The sequence below is a fragment of the Leopardus geoffroyi genome, chromosome D1 (genome assembly GCF_018350155.1).
Source record: "Leopardus geoffroyi isolate Oge1 chromosome D1, O.geoffroyi_Oge1_pat1.0, whole genome shotgun sequence".
Taxonomy (NCBI): domain Eukaryota; kingdom Metazoa; phylum Chordata; class Mammalia; order Carnivora; family Felidae; genus Leopardus; species Leopardus geoffroyi.
In genome coordinates this window covers 98,702,321-98,715,729 of record NC_059329.1, presented here as the reverse complement: position 1 = coordinate 98,715,729, position 13,409 = coordinate 98,702,321, and the positions used below count along the sequence as shown (strand labels likewise).

Sequence of the window (13,409 nt, the reverse complement as noted above, 5' to 3'; positions counted from 1 at the left end):
ACACACTTAGGCTCACTCATTACTTAAGCTAACACTTCCCACCCCAGCCTCTCACACTCAGATATATATACCAAGGACCAAAGTCACTTCGTGACCCTGGCACACACCAGCAAAGAACATACACGTTTCTCATACAAGTTAATCTCTCCTCAGCTATTCACAGTTGTTTCCAACCCTTTCACACACTCCTAACACAGTGTTCTCCCAACACAATACCCAGTGGATCCTGTAGATCTCTGACACTACAGGAGTCACCTGCACACTTCTTACACACTCATACATACATACACACAAGGACCACACTCTCATTCACCAACATACACACCCACAGAGGACGTACACATCTTTCTCCTACTCACGAATACCCCCTAGGACAACAGTTACACGTTGCCACATCCCTCTTATACACACATCACTCACCCAGAAATATGCCTTGCAAACACACCCCCAAAGGCAACAGAGGTTGTCCCCCTCTAGAGACGAGGAAAGCAGTTGGAACCAGAGCAGTCAACTGGGGTGGCAAACCAGCACACGTGCTTGGGAAGCAACGGCTGGGGCAGCTTCTGACAGTCCCCACAGGGCTGACAAGGGGAGGCCAGGAACCTGGAGAACACGGTCCTCTTCCTCCCAAACTGTGTCACCCCGATGCCCACATCAGTTGCCCGCTGTTTCTGCTAGCACTCCTTTTGCAAAGCCACATCCTGTGTCACCTTCACTTTCACCCTCTTCTCTGGGGTTCTGGCAGCCCATTTTCCAGCCTTAACCAGCCACATATAACCAATGCTCGGGGCAAACCTGTGGTTTTGAGAAACAACCAGTGCCCAGAAGCTCAGAACCTCCTTCCAGTGTCCTTCAAGGTTCCTGTAGGCCCGGAGAAAGTGTGACCAGGGAGGTGGGGGTACCAGCCCTCCAGCCAGCACAGGTGCCAGGGTGGCCAGAAGGAGGGCAGTGAAATCCCCAAATGGGTCTGACACTGTCCTCCTGGGGTTTATGGTTCCCTCTGAGGATGTTTCCCAATGTTTCTGACCCCAAGCTCTGACAGTGTCGGACCGGAGGCAGCTGAAGACCCCACGGAGTTTGCACACAGCGTTACAACACCCAACGCCACATTCCTGTGGGGGCTGTGCTTCCCAGATCCTCCTATTACTAGCTCGCTCAACTCTTAGCCTCCCACCACACTGCCTCCCAGCAATTCAAACATCAGAACTCCCCTCACCCTGTCAAGAACCCTTTGCCCTTTGCTGAGCCTCTGCAGAGCCTCTGGACAACGGGTGGGTAACCTCACTTTTGCCACCACCACCCCCCCCCCCCCCACAGATAAAGGACTCAGAGAGGGCCAGACATTGCTATGCCCATTCCCGGGCCACCTCGAGTACCTACTGTGTCTGGGGGGCCTCTGCTGGGATCTGTGGCACGTCCCAGGAACGGTAGCGCCACATCTGCCTCAGTGCCCCCGGCCGTTCCCCTTCTTCTGTCCCCAGCGCCTCCGCGGGGCCCAGAGCTGTGGCCTCATCGCAGCCTCCCCCGGTTCTGTGGCCAGCCCCCAGTACGCTCATCCTGCCCGGCGACTCTCTTCCTCTTTCGGCACTTCCTGATGGGGGGGGGGGGGGGGGAGAGGCTGCGAGAGGCCAGCGGGCTGCCCCAGAAGAGGACCACAGGCCTTGTAGGCGCCTTCCGCTGACTGGGGCAGGAGAATGGCTGGGAAGAGAGGCTGCATGGGAGGGCAAGAGGCAGGCAGGTGAGGACAAGCCCAGCCCAGCTGCCAGGAGACAGCCGGAGTCAGAGGCTGCCACTCAGCCGCCTGGCTTGCCTGGGCTGGAACCCGAACCTCAACCTCAGTCTGGCCTTCCTCTCCATTCAGCCTCTCGGATCGTCACCATTTGGTCCTGCTAAGATCTCTTCATCACAACTATGAGGCTACATGGCGGGCAGTGCCTAGCCCCTACACACCTCTCTCTCCTTAACACCTCTGTCAGCATCAGACTGGGGGTGGGCACACGGGACAGCGGTGGAGTGAGAAAAGTAACCAGAACAGAGTCAGAAGATGTGGGCTCATGGTCCGTTCCTGTCGTTTACTGAATCAGATCAGAGAGGGCTACTTCTCTGAGTCACGTTAAATCCTTTCTGGAGTAAGGTGGGATAGAAACAGAAAAACTGATGAATATATATCTCGGAGCTTTTCTGGGCCTCAGTGTTCTCATCTGTAAGATGGAAGGGGGGCAATAGTAATAACTGGGCTCATGGAGTTTGGTGAGGATTAAATAAGAGGTAAAGGGTTTACAAATTAATTCACTCAGTGAATATTTATTGAGTATCTTCTATGCATCGAGCACTATATCAGACCATATAGCAGTGAGCAAGGAAACAGGCTTCTAACCTCACAGAGCTTAGATTCTAGTGGGGAAGACACGTAGGAAACAAATAATACATGACATAATGTTGGGTGTGCTCTATAGAAAAAAGAAGCCAAAGTGAAGGGGAAAGAATTTGATGAGGAAAGAGTTTGGTCTCCTACTTAAGTAGGAAATCAGGGAAGGCCTCTCTGAGGAGGTGACATTTGAGAACAGACCTAAATGAATCAAGAGAGCAGACGACGTGACTATCTGGGAGAACAGCATTCTGGGTGGAAGGAACAGAAACAGCAAAGGCCCTGAGTAAGGAATGTACTTGATGTGTCTGAAGGATAGCAACCAGGCCTGCTGGACTTTGAGGCCATCGGGAAGATTTAGTAAATGAATAGCAAGGAATACACTTACTTTTTATTGTTAAAGTTGGTTCTGGGATGGAAATCGTCTCTTCCTCAAGCATTATTTAATCACACTGCTCTATCACACTCTTTAATCACACTGCTCTTTAATCACACTGTTCTTGAGCTTTCTATGTGTTTGTTACCCCAGAAAGGCTGTAAATTTCTCGAGGACAGAAAGGGTGTCAGTTCAGTTCAGTTCAATCACTATTTACGCTACAGAACTTGAAGACACAGGAATGCACACGACGCCATCCCAGCTCTGGGAAACCTCCATCTGGTGCTGTAGTGACCTCATGACTGGAACATATTTCTCAATAAATATTTATTTAATAAATCATGCCATATCATGAATAATTGATACTCAGCATTGATAAAATAATAGCTAATATTTCTTGGACATTTCTGTGCCAGAAACCTCTGAACCCTTGTACCAAACTTATCCTCCTGTTATTTTCCTCCTGTTACAGATGGGGAAACCAAGGCACAGAGCTACCAAGCTCATCTGTCCAAGGTCATCCAGCTAGTAAGTGGTAGAATTAAGAAGCTCACCCCAGGGGCGCCTGGGTGGCGCAGTCGGTTAAGCGTCCAACTTCAGCCAGGTCACAATCTCGCGGTCCGTGAGTTCGAGCCCCGCGTCAGGCTCTGGGCTGATGGCTCAGAGCCTGGAGCCTGTTTCCGATTCTGTGTCTCCCTCTCTCTGCTCCTCCCCCGTTCATGCTCTGTCTCTCTCTGTCCCAAAAAATAAATAAACGTTGAAAAAAAAAATAATTAAAAAAAAAAAAAAAAAAAAAAGAAGCTCACCCCAGAGTCTGTATCCTTAAATAAGACATCCCATTGCCTCTCTGGGGTTGAGACATAGCCGGATGATTACTCTGAGGCTTGGCACCCCCTTTTTCCAGCAGTTCTCCCTCGAACCCATCATCTCGGAATCCCTCAAGGCAGGTCCTGTATGCTGTGGCTCATCAGAGACACTGCCAGCCAGGTCAAGGCCTATTCTAGAAGGAGGCTGTTGCAGGGCCATGTCATGTCCTCCTCTCCCAGGGATTTTGCAAGTAGCTCGAGCAGTTAAACAGAGGAAATGGGGCTGGGCTTGTTTTTAGTCTGAGGCTTCTGGCAGACCTGGAACAGCAGAGAGCAGGAAATGTGACTCTTGAGGGGAAGCAGGACAGGCTGGAGGCTCTGAGAGGCAGAGCAATCCTGACTAGGAGACCAGGATCCCCTTGGACTTGTGCTCCTCCAAGCTCAATACTTCCCAGGAGGGCTGGAGAGGACAAGGCTGGAAGGGACAGGTGCACAGTGCTGGGGAGGATGCCCTTGGCAGTTGCTAGGACAACATGTGCCAGCACTGGGGAGCTGGGGACCCCTCAGAATCCACCCAGATACACACAGGAAGAGGAATCTGGGTAAGAAAATTATTCTGGGCTTTGTTGAGGCCCCAGAGGGTGAGGTGTTCTACTTTCAGTGGCCTGGATGAGCAACTGGGAGCTGGGGAAAAGAAATGTACCAGGGCACGAAATGCTCAACCCACGATCTGGACAGCCTCTGTTCTCAAAACCAGCCAAGCCAGCCTCCTTGGCCTGACCTTCGAGGCTCCTTATGCTCTGGTTCCTTCCTTTTTTGCCTCTTTGTCCAGGCTTTCCCTGTGGAGACTTTCTCTCAGCTCACACCACGCTGGTGCCTGCCTCCCAGTAGGTGCTCAATAAACATCGCTTCTCTCTTTTTTTCACACTTCTTTTAACATGCCACCCTCACCCTTGCCAATCCATTCTGCCTATGGTGCTCTCCTTGCCCTGTCTGCCCATAATGCTTGACCAATCAAAATCTCCATCCTTCAAAACCCAAGCCCAAGAAGCACAAGTGGGAAGGTGAAAAGAGCCCCAGACACAGGATCCACTGGTTCAAACTCCAGCCCTTGCTGTGTGACTCTGGGTGAGTCACTTAACATCTCTAGGTTGGACCAGATGATTTCTAAAATCTCGTCTGCTCTGATTCATTTGAATCTCCTTCCCAACCTCCAGGTTTTTACTTATCCATTCATATGACAAATATTTTATAAACACCTAAGTCTCGAACGCTGCCCTAGGGCCAAGCATTCCCACCCCACTGATTTATCTCTGACACTCACTTCTGTTCCCAAGAACATTCCTATGTCATGCGACCTTGTGTGCACGTCAGTCTTGTCTCCTTGCAAAATTCTTGGACCCTGTGCTGCTCCTAGGTCGGTGCTGGGTGCACAGTATGTGTGCTCAGTAACTTCCCGTGGAAGTGAGGAGAGGAAGCTGAGCAGAGGGAGGGAGACGGGCTTCCTGTTTGCACTAGTGGCTGTGGTGAGGCACAGGGAATTTTTTGAATCTAAATCCCTCCTCAGCAGCTAAGCCTATTGTCCAGGTACCTGCTGAGGGCCTTGGGAGCAGCCCAGAGCCCAAAATACCTACTGCTCCCTGGCCTCTGCCCAGGTGCTGGGCCTCTGCCCCCACAGAGGAGACTGATGTACCTGAGTGGGGCTGCAGGTTGCCGCTGGCTAGTGACAGATGGAACTTTGATTAGACCCCTTCTGGGCAGGCTTATTAAAGCGGTGTGAAGGAAGAAATCTGAAGGAGGGGCTGGGTTCCTCTCCCCCTGGGGCAAGAGAGCTGTGGGTATAGGACTGGCGCTCTGCAGTCAAGGGTGGTCCCTCAAACCACGATCTCTCTTGGAAATTGTCCTTTGGCACACCCCAGGTCCCCAGGCTGGAGGTGAGAGGAGCTTGGGTGGTTCTTCCATTATTCTGGGTCAGCTGGATCTGCCCTAAGGAGCTCCCTCCCACCCCTACTGTAGCCAAGCCCCCAGGGCAGGATCAGCAGACTTCCTGCCCTTCAAACCTCCTACCCCGGTGTATTGGGTCATAAGCCCTGATTGCAGAAGCACCCTTCAGTCCTCATGCCTCCAGTCCTATCACCCCCTCCTGGAGATAGATGCACTTAGAACCAAAAGAAAAAAGTCCCTAAAGATGAAAGCCCAGGCCCTTGGAAGGCTGACAGAGTAAAAAGGGCTTTGGGGTGAACTGTCCAGTAGCCTTCAAGCCCCCACCTACTCCGTGAATCCTGCTTTGTTTTCCTTCTGCAAATATCTCTAGGCCAAGAACACTGGTCAAACACAGTAGAGCTCATCAGAAGCCAAATCTAGTCCTAATGCCTTCCCTACCCACTTCATATATCCTTGAGGAGAAGCCTTTCCTAGCCTTTGCTAACCCTTGTCCTTGGGACCTGGACCTTGAGGGGCCTCTCTGAATGCTCTGTTCTGAAATTGTACAAATTGAAGCAACAATGAGACTCTGACCCAGGCGTCCTGATGCCTGGCCCTTGGGCTACATTTTCAGCAGCACACCAGAGAAGCACCTGTTCAAATGGCTGTGCTCAAACTGGTCCTCCCATCTTCCCTCCAAAGTGCCCAAATGGCTTGTGCTCCCCTGGTGTGGGGGTAGGGGGCATGAGCTGCTGGGGGGTATGTCCCAAATGCTATGTGCCAAAACAGGACCGGATAAGCCCCTCTCTGGGATCCCAATCCCTGAGAGGTGCCTGGCCCCACCTCTGGGCACTGCCCTCCTTGGCCTTTGACTCACTAGTCAGCAAGAGTCTCAGGTCCCTGAGGGGAGGAAGGATCTCCAGGCTGGGCCTTGTCCCTGCCCTTCCCAAAGGAAGGAAAATGGATAGACTCCCCGCTTCCAGCTCCCTCTGTCAGCGGACCCCCTCCTCCAGCTCCAGCTCAGCTCTCTGCCCCCGGTTTTTGCATTTTTAATTCAGGACAGAATGTGATCTCTTGCAGCTCCTTGCTTTATTCTGTTGCTATTTAAATTACAAATCGGCCCCATCTCCCCTGTCACTCCAGGGTTATTTTTAGCTGCTGGTAAATAGCAGCAGGGAGAGTTGGATCAGGTGGCCCTCCCTCAAGGAGCTGTGTACCCGCAGCCCCATGCCCACAGGAGGGGCACCCTTCCCTGCCAGTTGGCGCCTCCAGTCGCTTCCTCCCCACCCCACCCTTCTCTGGGGATGGAGGGGGTCGGGGGAGGACTGTAGTCTGGGACAGGCATCGTGCTCAGTTCTTGCTTAGTCTCCGGGAAACTCCACCACTCCCAGGTCTCATTACCCAACCATCACTCAGGGTCAACCTCCTTCAGGGGCCTTCCTGGACACCCCCCTCCCCCAGAGGTCCAGCTATAGAGGCCCAAAGGCCTTCTAACTTGTACATCTCTTATCTTCTTTAATCTTCCCAGCCATTCTCCTGTGTGGGTATTATTGTTCGTGTTTTCCATGTGAGGAAACAGGGTCAGAGGTAAAAGTGACTTGCCCAGCTAGGAAGGGCCCGGCTGGCATTCGAACCCAAGTCTCTCTGACCCCAAAGACTGCATACATGTGCACCGCAGTGCCTCTATTGGTGCAATGCATGTGCCCTCTTGCCCAGTGTCCAGGTCAATTCTCAGTGCCTACCGTCCCATCCCATCTATCTATTGGATCAGGGATTGGCAAACCATGGCCAATGGGCCATATCCGGCCTGCTGCCTGTTTTTGGACGGCTGTGAGCTAAGAAGGGTTTTTACAATTTTAAATGGTTGGAAAAAAAGCAAAAGAATAATATTTGTGACAGTGGAAATGATATGAAATTTAAAGTTCAGGGTCTATAAATAAAGTTTCACTGGAATGCAGCCATGCTCATGCGTTTTCAAGTTGTCTGTGGCCACTTTGGTGCTACAATGGCAGAGCAGAGTGACAGAGACTGTATGGCTTGCAAAGCCCAAGATATTTACTGTTTGGCCTTGTACCAAATCATACTTTTGGCGAGGGAAAGGACCGTGTCCCACACCTCCATCTCATACAGTACCTGGCCCAGGGCCAGAACTATAGACAGAGGTACTGGTCCTCCTTCCAGGTCCTGTTGGGGCCACAAGAGCGCCCAGCACAGGGGAGCCCCTTGCCAGCCACACCCCTGTGATTCGGCTCACATGTTACCTCTCTTCTTCGGCTTCTTCACAGGTTTCTAAACCTGCTTCATCCCCAGAATCACCTGGGAGGGGTTTTTAAAGTTGAGATGCTCAGGCCCAACCCCAGACTACTTATATAGCAGGATCTCCAGGGATAGGGCTTTAGAGATGATTTAAAAAGAGATCCCCAGGTGATCTGGTTTGGGAACCACTGGGCTTAGCTCCAGAGGTCCAAGCTGTGCATCTTCTGACCCTTTCAGACCAAACCCAAGTCCCTTGTACCCCTCTGGCTTTTCCCAGGCTGGAGGCTGCCCCCCAGTGGTCTCTTGAGTCCAACCCTGGATGCTTAGGACTTGCTCAAGTGTATGGATACTTTTCCTCAAGCCCAGATGTAGATAGAAGCTGTCCCCCCACTTCCCTTGCCCACCAAGAGTTACTACTGGCACAGACCTGACATCTCTCCATCCACCTAAAGCAGCTGCCGGCACTGCGTCCAGCCCACCATGGGGCTGTGGGAACCCTTTTCACAGAAGCCATCACATCCCTAAAAGCTTCTAGCGTCCTCCTGAAAGCCCCCCGTCCTCACTTACGTCAGAGACAGCCAGGCCTCAATCCCGCTTCCGTTTCCACCCCTCGCCCTCAGATTTTTTTACCCCCGCGTTTCTGTCTAAAAGCCTTTTCTCTCCATGAAGGGCTTTCAACTGCTTTTCTTAGCAACTCCTCACAGCGGGGTGGGAGGTTTATCTGCGAGCCAGAGCCGCATGGAACTCTGGCAGGCGGAGGATGTGGAAAAGGCCACTGTGGGCCTGAGCTCTTGTCAGTCCCCAGCAACCTGTACAAGGAAGTCATCAGGCCATGCAGAATTGGAGGCCAGTTCCGGAGGCCACACGGGAGGGCTTAGCCAGAAACACAGCTCATTCCACTGGGGTTCCCCTCAGTTGGGGGCTTGAGGAAAAGTATCTCCCATATGCTTGAGAAAGTCCTAAACACCCAGGGTTGGGCTCAGGAGACTATTGGAGGGAAGCCTCCAGCCTGGGAAAAGCCAGAAAGGTATAAGGGACATGTGCTTTTCCAGACCTTCTTCTGCCCTCTCCCCAGGGGGCTCTTCTTGCCTTGATGCCTTGTGCTGCTCTGGTCCTAAGTTTGGGCTCCTGGCCTAACTGCAGGGTGTAAGGAGGTGCCTTGCGTGATCTGTCCAGGGGTGACAGCTGGAACCCATGTGGGCTGTCTCCTGTAGCCCTCACATAGGTGGCCTGGAGGTTTCCTTTACAGCCAGAGAGGAACCGTAGTTTGTCACCCTGCATCCTTCATGACTAGAGGCCTCAAGTTCGGGCTGTGGAGGGGTCTCCATTCAGGAACCACCCTGGGGGAACCCAGCCTTTGCCAATTGCTTCTGTAGGGAGGTGAGGAGGGGGGCACACGCACACACCTTCCATCTCAGCCCTTTCATTATTCTCTACTTCCAATCCTCTAAGCCTCAACCCCATTCTGGCCTCCTTTCCAACTTCAGATGCTGTTTGTCCCTGCCCCAGAGCCAGGGAAAATCTTGGGGTCATCTCCTTACGTTACAGATGAAGAACTGAGGTTCAGAGACAGAGAGATTGTCTAGCTCAAGGACATACAGCAAGTTACCGGCAGAAGTGAGATGTAAGCCAGGCTTCTGAATCCCAGACTAATATTTCTTCCAGGGTTCTATATTCTATGTCCATTCCCCATCAATCCCTGGTACTCTCTCTTCCCCAAGGGGACGTTCAGGGGCTCTTCTATCTGCAACCAGAAGGCAGGGGACAGTTGATGCCCTCCTCTCAGCCTGGTGTTCTGGAAGAACTGGAAATGGAGCCCAGTGGACCCCTGACTCCTTACATACCCCAGAAAGTGAAGGTAGAGCCCATGTGAACCCAACTTACTTCCTATTTATTCTGAGCATCTCACTTCATGCTGGTGAAGTTTCCTCCCCTTCTCTCATGGACTGATGGCCTCATAACCTATTCAAGCCCTTCAAGCTCCCAGGGTTGGGCCAATTTTATGAAACATCTTCCTAGAAGCCTCAGGGAGAAGCCGGGCAGCCTGAGACACATCTCAAGTCCCTGCGTTGTAAACAGACAGGAAACTTATCCTCTCTAACCAGGCTGATGGCTTCAAGGACTGCAGATGCCTCAGTGTCCCTGCTGGACCCTCCAAAGGAGGTCACTCTGGTCTAGAGGGTGTAGTGGGGCAGCGAGTCCAAGTTGAGGCTGTGGTCTGGGAGAGGAAGAGGAAGGGAAGGGCTGCCCTTGCCCTCCCTCCACCCACTCCTCAGACCCCTCCTCTGTGTAACTTACCCACTCTTGTTTGATGGGCAGCCCTCCCTCGCCCCATCCCATCCTAAGTCATAAACCTGGTCCCCGGGGCCCACTGCAGCTGATTCCTCCAGGAAACCCCCCAGGGCAGAGAGGGCAGGACCAGGGAGGCTGGGAATCTTTCACAGGCAGAAGGCACTGAAGAAGATTCGTGGAAAGTGCGAGTTTCAATCTGCCACTGGGGATGACAGTAAGGACTCGTTGGGGCAAAGGGCTCTGGGAGGGCATTCCTTCTTCATCTCTAGGCAGCAGGGTCTCAGCCCTGGTGGCAGGGAATGCCTTAACCACTTCCACAAGCCAGTGCCTAGCACACAGTCAGCCCACAGGAAAGTTCAGGTAAGGCCTATTAACCGGTAGGGGGCCCCTCTTTCCCCCAGAAGCAGGGCCAGGGGTCATCTCCTGGATCTCCTCAGCAGATGGAGGTCTGTGAGGATTACGTCTTGGTTATTTCTCTCCTCAGCGCCCGGGAGAGTGTCCGGTCCACATTTGGCATCAGTAATTCCATGTCGAATGAGTAGGACGGTTCACCTAGAGAGGGGCTCCCAGAAGCACCCCCTTCCCCCTGCACACGGAGGGCAGAGACCCCTTGGTGGTCGTTTCTGATCCCCAGGGCCTAGAGCAGCGCCAAGCAAGCAGCGGGTGCTCCGTACATGTTGACCGAAAAGGGGGGTGGTCCCGAGCGTCGCGCTCCCCTCTGCTCCCCTCTCCTTACCTGTAGGACACCTGCTTGCGTAGGTGCATCTGGCGGAACCGCTCCTCCACCGGGGGCGCAGCGGCCATGCCCCGGGGTCCCTCGGGCCACGGCTGCGAGACCTCCGCCTCCTCCCCTCGCCGGCAGCGCCGCCGCACCACCTCCTCCTCGGCTGCCCGGCCGCCGCCGGCCCCGTCCCCGCGGGGCCCTCCGCCGCCCGGCCCCTCGGCCATCCCGCGGCCGTCCTCTTCCCGCGGCTCCTGTGGCCTTTCGGGCTTCCCCGCTAAAGTTCAGTCTCCCTTCCTCCTGGGCCCGGGGACGCGATGCGGGCAGGGCTGGTGGTGGGGGTGGGGGGAGCACTGGGGCCCGCACGTCCCTCCCGACGCCGGGGCTCAGACGACGCGAGCAGCGATTTGCCGGGCGCCGGGCCGGCGGGGATCCTCCTGCGCCCCGGGGGTCCCTTGGCGGGTGTCAGGGGACTGCGTCGTGCGCGCTGGGGCGCTCCTCGGACGGCCGGAGCCGGAGCCCGAGCCCGAGCCCGAGCCGAGCCGGAGCAGGGGCGGCGAGCGCGCTCCTGCCAGCCGCGCACCGGAGTGTCACCTCTGAGACACTCGCCTGCCCGCGGGGTCCGGGGGGTAGGGCGCCGCCCCGCCCAGCCTGCCCGGCTCAGGGCAGGGAAGGAGCGATCCGGGTGCTGCCGGCGGTGGGCACGAACCCTGCCCCCGACCGAGGCTGGGGGTGTGGGGCGCCCGCCAGAGCCCACCCCTGCACCAGCTCCACGGTACCCTGCTGCTCGGCGGCTGCCAATCACCGCCCTGCCCGTCAATCAGCTGCTGTGAGGCCCCCTCCACTCCCCCCCACCCCCACCCCCACGCCGTGTCCCGCGCTTTCCGGCTCCGGCATTCGCTGAAGCGGCGGGCAGGTGGGGTTTGGCTTGGCGGGGGGGGGGGGGGGGGGGGGGGGGGGGGGGTCGGGGGCGGTGACATGAGCTGGCTTTAACCCTGTCGGCGCCACGGGAATTTAGACTCAATTAGATTTGGGGAAGGGCACAGGAAAGGGAACATGTTCTGGGATGCATTAAATTTGGGGACGGGCCTGATTGCGGGTAACACTGTCTATAGGCCTAGAGCTCTTCCGGACAGTGCAGGGAAAGAGACCCAGCTGGGGGTGGGGGTGGGATGGAGGGCTTCCTGACCCTGGAACCCGGTGGCCTCAAGGCCCAGCTGCCTCCTAGGACCTTATGCCCCTGAGGCTCCTGGGCCAGGGTCTTCCAAGAGAATGAATCAGGAGAAGCCGATGGGGGGCAGGGGGGGGGGTGGGGGTGGGGGACCAATTCAGAAAGGAAGGGCTAGAAGTCTCCTTGGAGTCCATTTTGGACTCCCCCCTCTTCTTCTCCCTCTAAATCCTGTAGTTCCCCCTTGCACCCTCCCCTCTTGTCCTTGGGGTGTTCACCATCTGAACCTTACATCTGGGTGATGGTGGGACCCTGGTTATCTTCTCAGATCTAGGGCGTGCTATTCACTGCCCCAGACTCATCTTTCTGAAGCTGGCCTTTGACCACAGCATTTACTCTCTGAGGTATTTGAGGTCTCTCTTTGCCTATACTTTAGCCTGGCATTCAGGGTCTGCCTTGATCTTCCCACATCCTACGCTCTGATCCCATCTATTTCCTTCCACTCATCTATGCTCCTTATTCTTTCTGGGAATTGGCATAAAGCCTGTACAGCATTGTTCATCTGAAATCTCCTCCTGTTTTTTTAAATGTTTTATTTATTTTTTGAGAGAGAGGGTAAGTGGGGTAGGGGCAGAGAGAGAGGGGGACAGAGGATTTGCGGTGGACTCTGCACTGACAGGCTGACAGCAATGAGCCCGACGCGGGGCTTGAACTCATGAACCATGAGATCATGACCTGAGCTGAAGTCAGACGCTCAACCGACTGAGCCACCCAGGTGCCCCTGAAATCTCCTCCTGTACTTCACATTCTGGGGCTCTACTCAAACGCCCACTCTTCCAGGAAGTCCCCCTGGATGGTTCCAGTTCAAAGGCACCCTCCTTCCTCCCAGGCCCCATTGCTGTCTGCACCAGGTGTTGTCTAGTCTGTCTCTTACCTTTTGCCACTGATCGTGAGCCCAGGGAGGTGGGAAGGACCAGTCTCCCAGAGGTGGAGAATGGGCTACAAAGAGGGTCAGCTGCTCGGGGTTCCACCAATCTCACCAGGCCTACAGTGGCTGTCCCCCTCTGTGCCTTTGCCCAGGTTGTTCCCATTTCCTGGAGCATGTCCTTGTCTCTAAAATCCTGTCCATTAGTCAAGGCCATTCTCAAGCATTGCATCCCCCATGAGCCCCTACCTGGCATCTGCAACAGATGCCATCTCCCTCCTTCAGCCCTGTAACTATTTCCTGGGCCTCTCTCAGGGCACTCCCCTTCACACCCTAACAATAACTAACATTTCGTTTGATTCTCACCACAATCCTGGGTGGTAGATATTATCACTTCCTCCATGTTACAGATGAGGACACGGAGATGTCATTCAAGTGATTTGTTTGCTCAAGAGGGGAATCGTGGGGCCAGGATTTAAATCCAGGTCTTTTAGCCCCAGAACTCATACCCTTTTCCACTCCTCCTTGCTGCCTGCCACACAGTAACAGCCCCGTGTTTGCCCATTTTTATCAT

At 54.5% G+C, this 13,409-nt stretch overlaps 1 protein-coding gene across 4 annotated transcripts in view; it reads right to left on the bottom strand.

The window, feature by feature from the left end:
• DGKZ (diacylglycerol kinase zeta) overlaps positions 1-11,489 on the bottom strand; it is a 43,370-nt gene extending 31,881 nt beyond the window's left edge. For 2 of the 4 annotated variants that reach the window (XM_045486690.1, XM_045486699.1), the window contains exon 1: positions 1,381-1,571. In XM_045486690.1, the coding sequence (XP_045342646.1) occupies positions 1,381-1,556 (176 nt within the window). In that variant the 5' untranslated portion in view covers positions 1,557-1,571. Of the gene's footprint in view, positions 1-1,380; positions 1,572-10,757 lie in introns of those variants that run through there. The other 2 variants (XM_045486689.1, XM_045486693.1) reach the window with 2 other exon arrangements.
• Between the last annotated feature and the right edge of the window lie 1,920 nt (positions 11,490-13,409).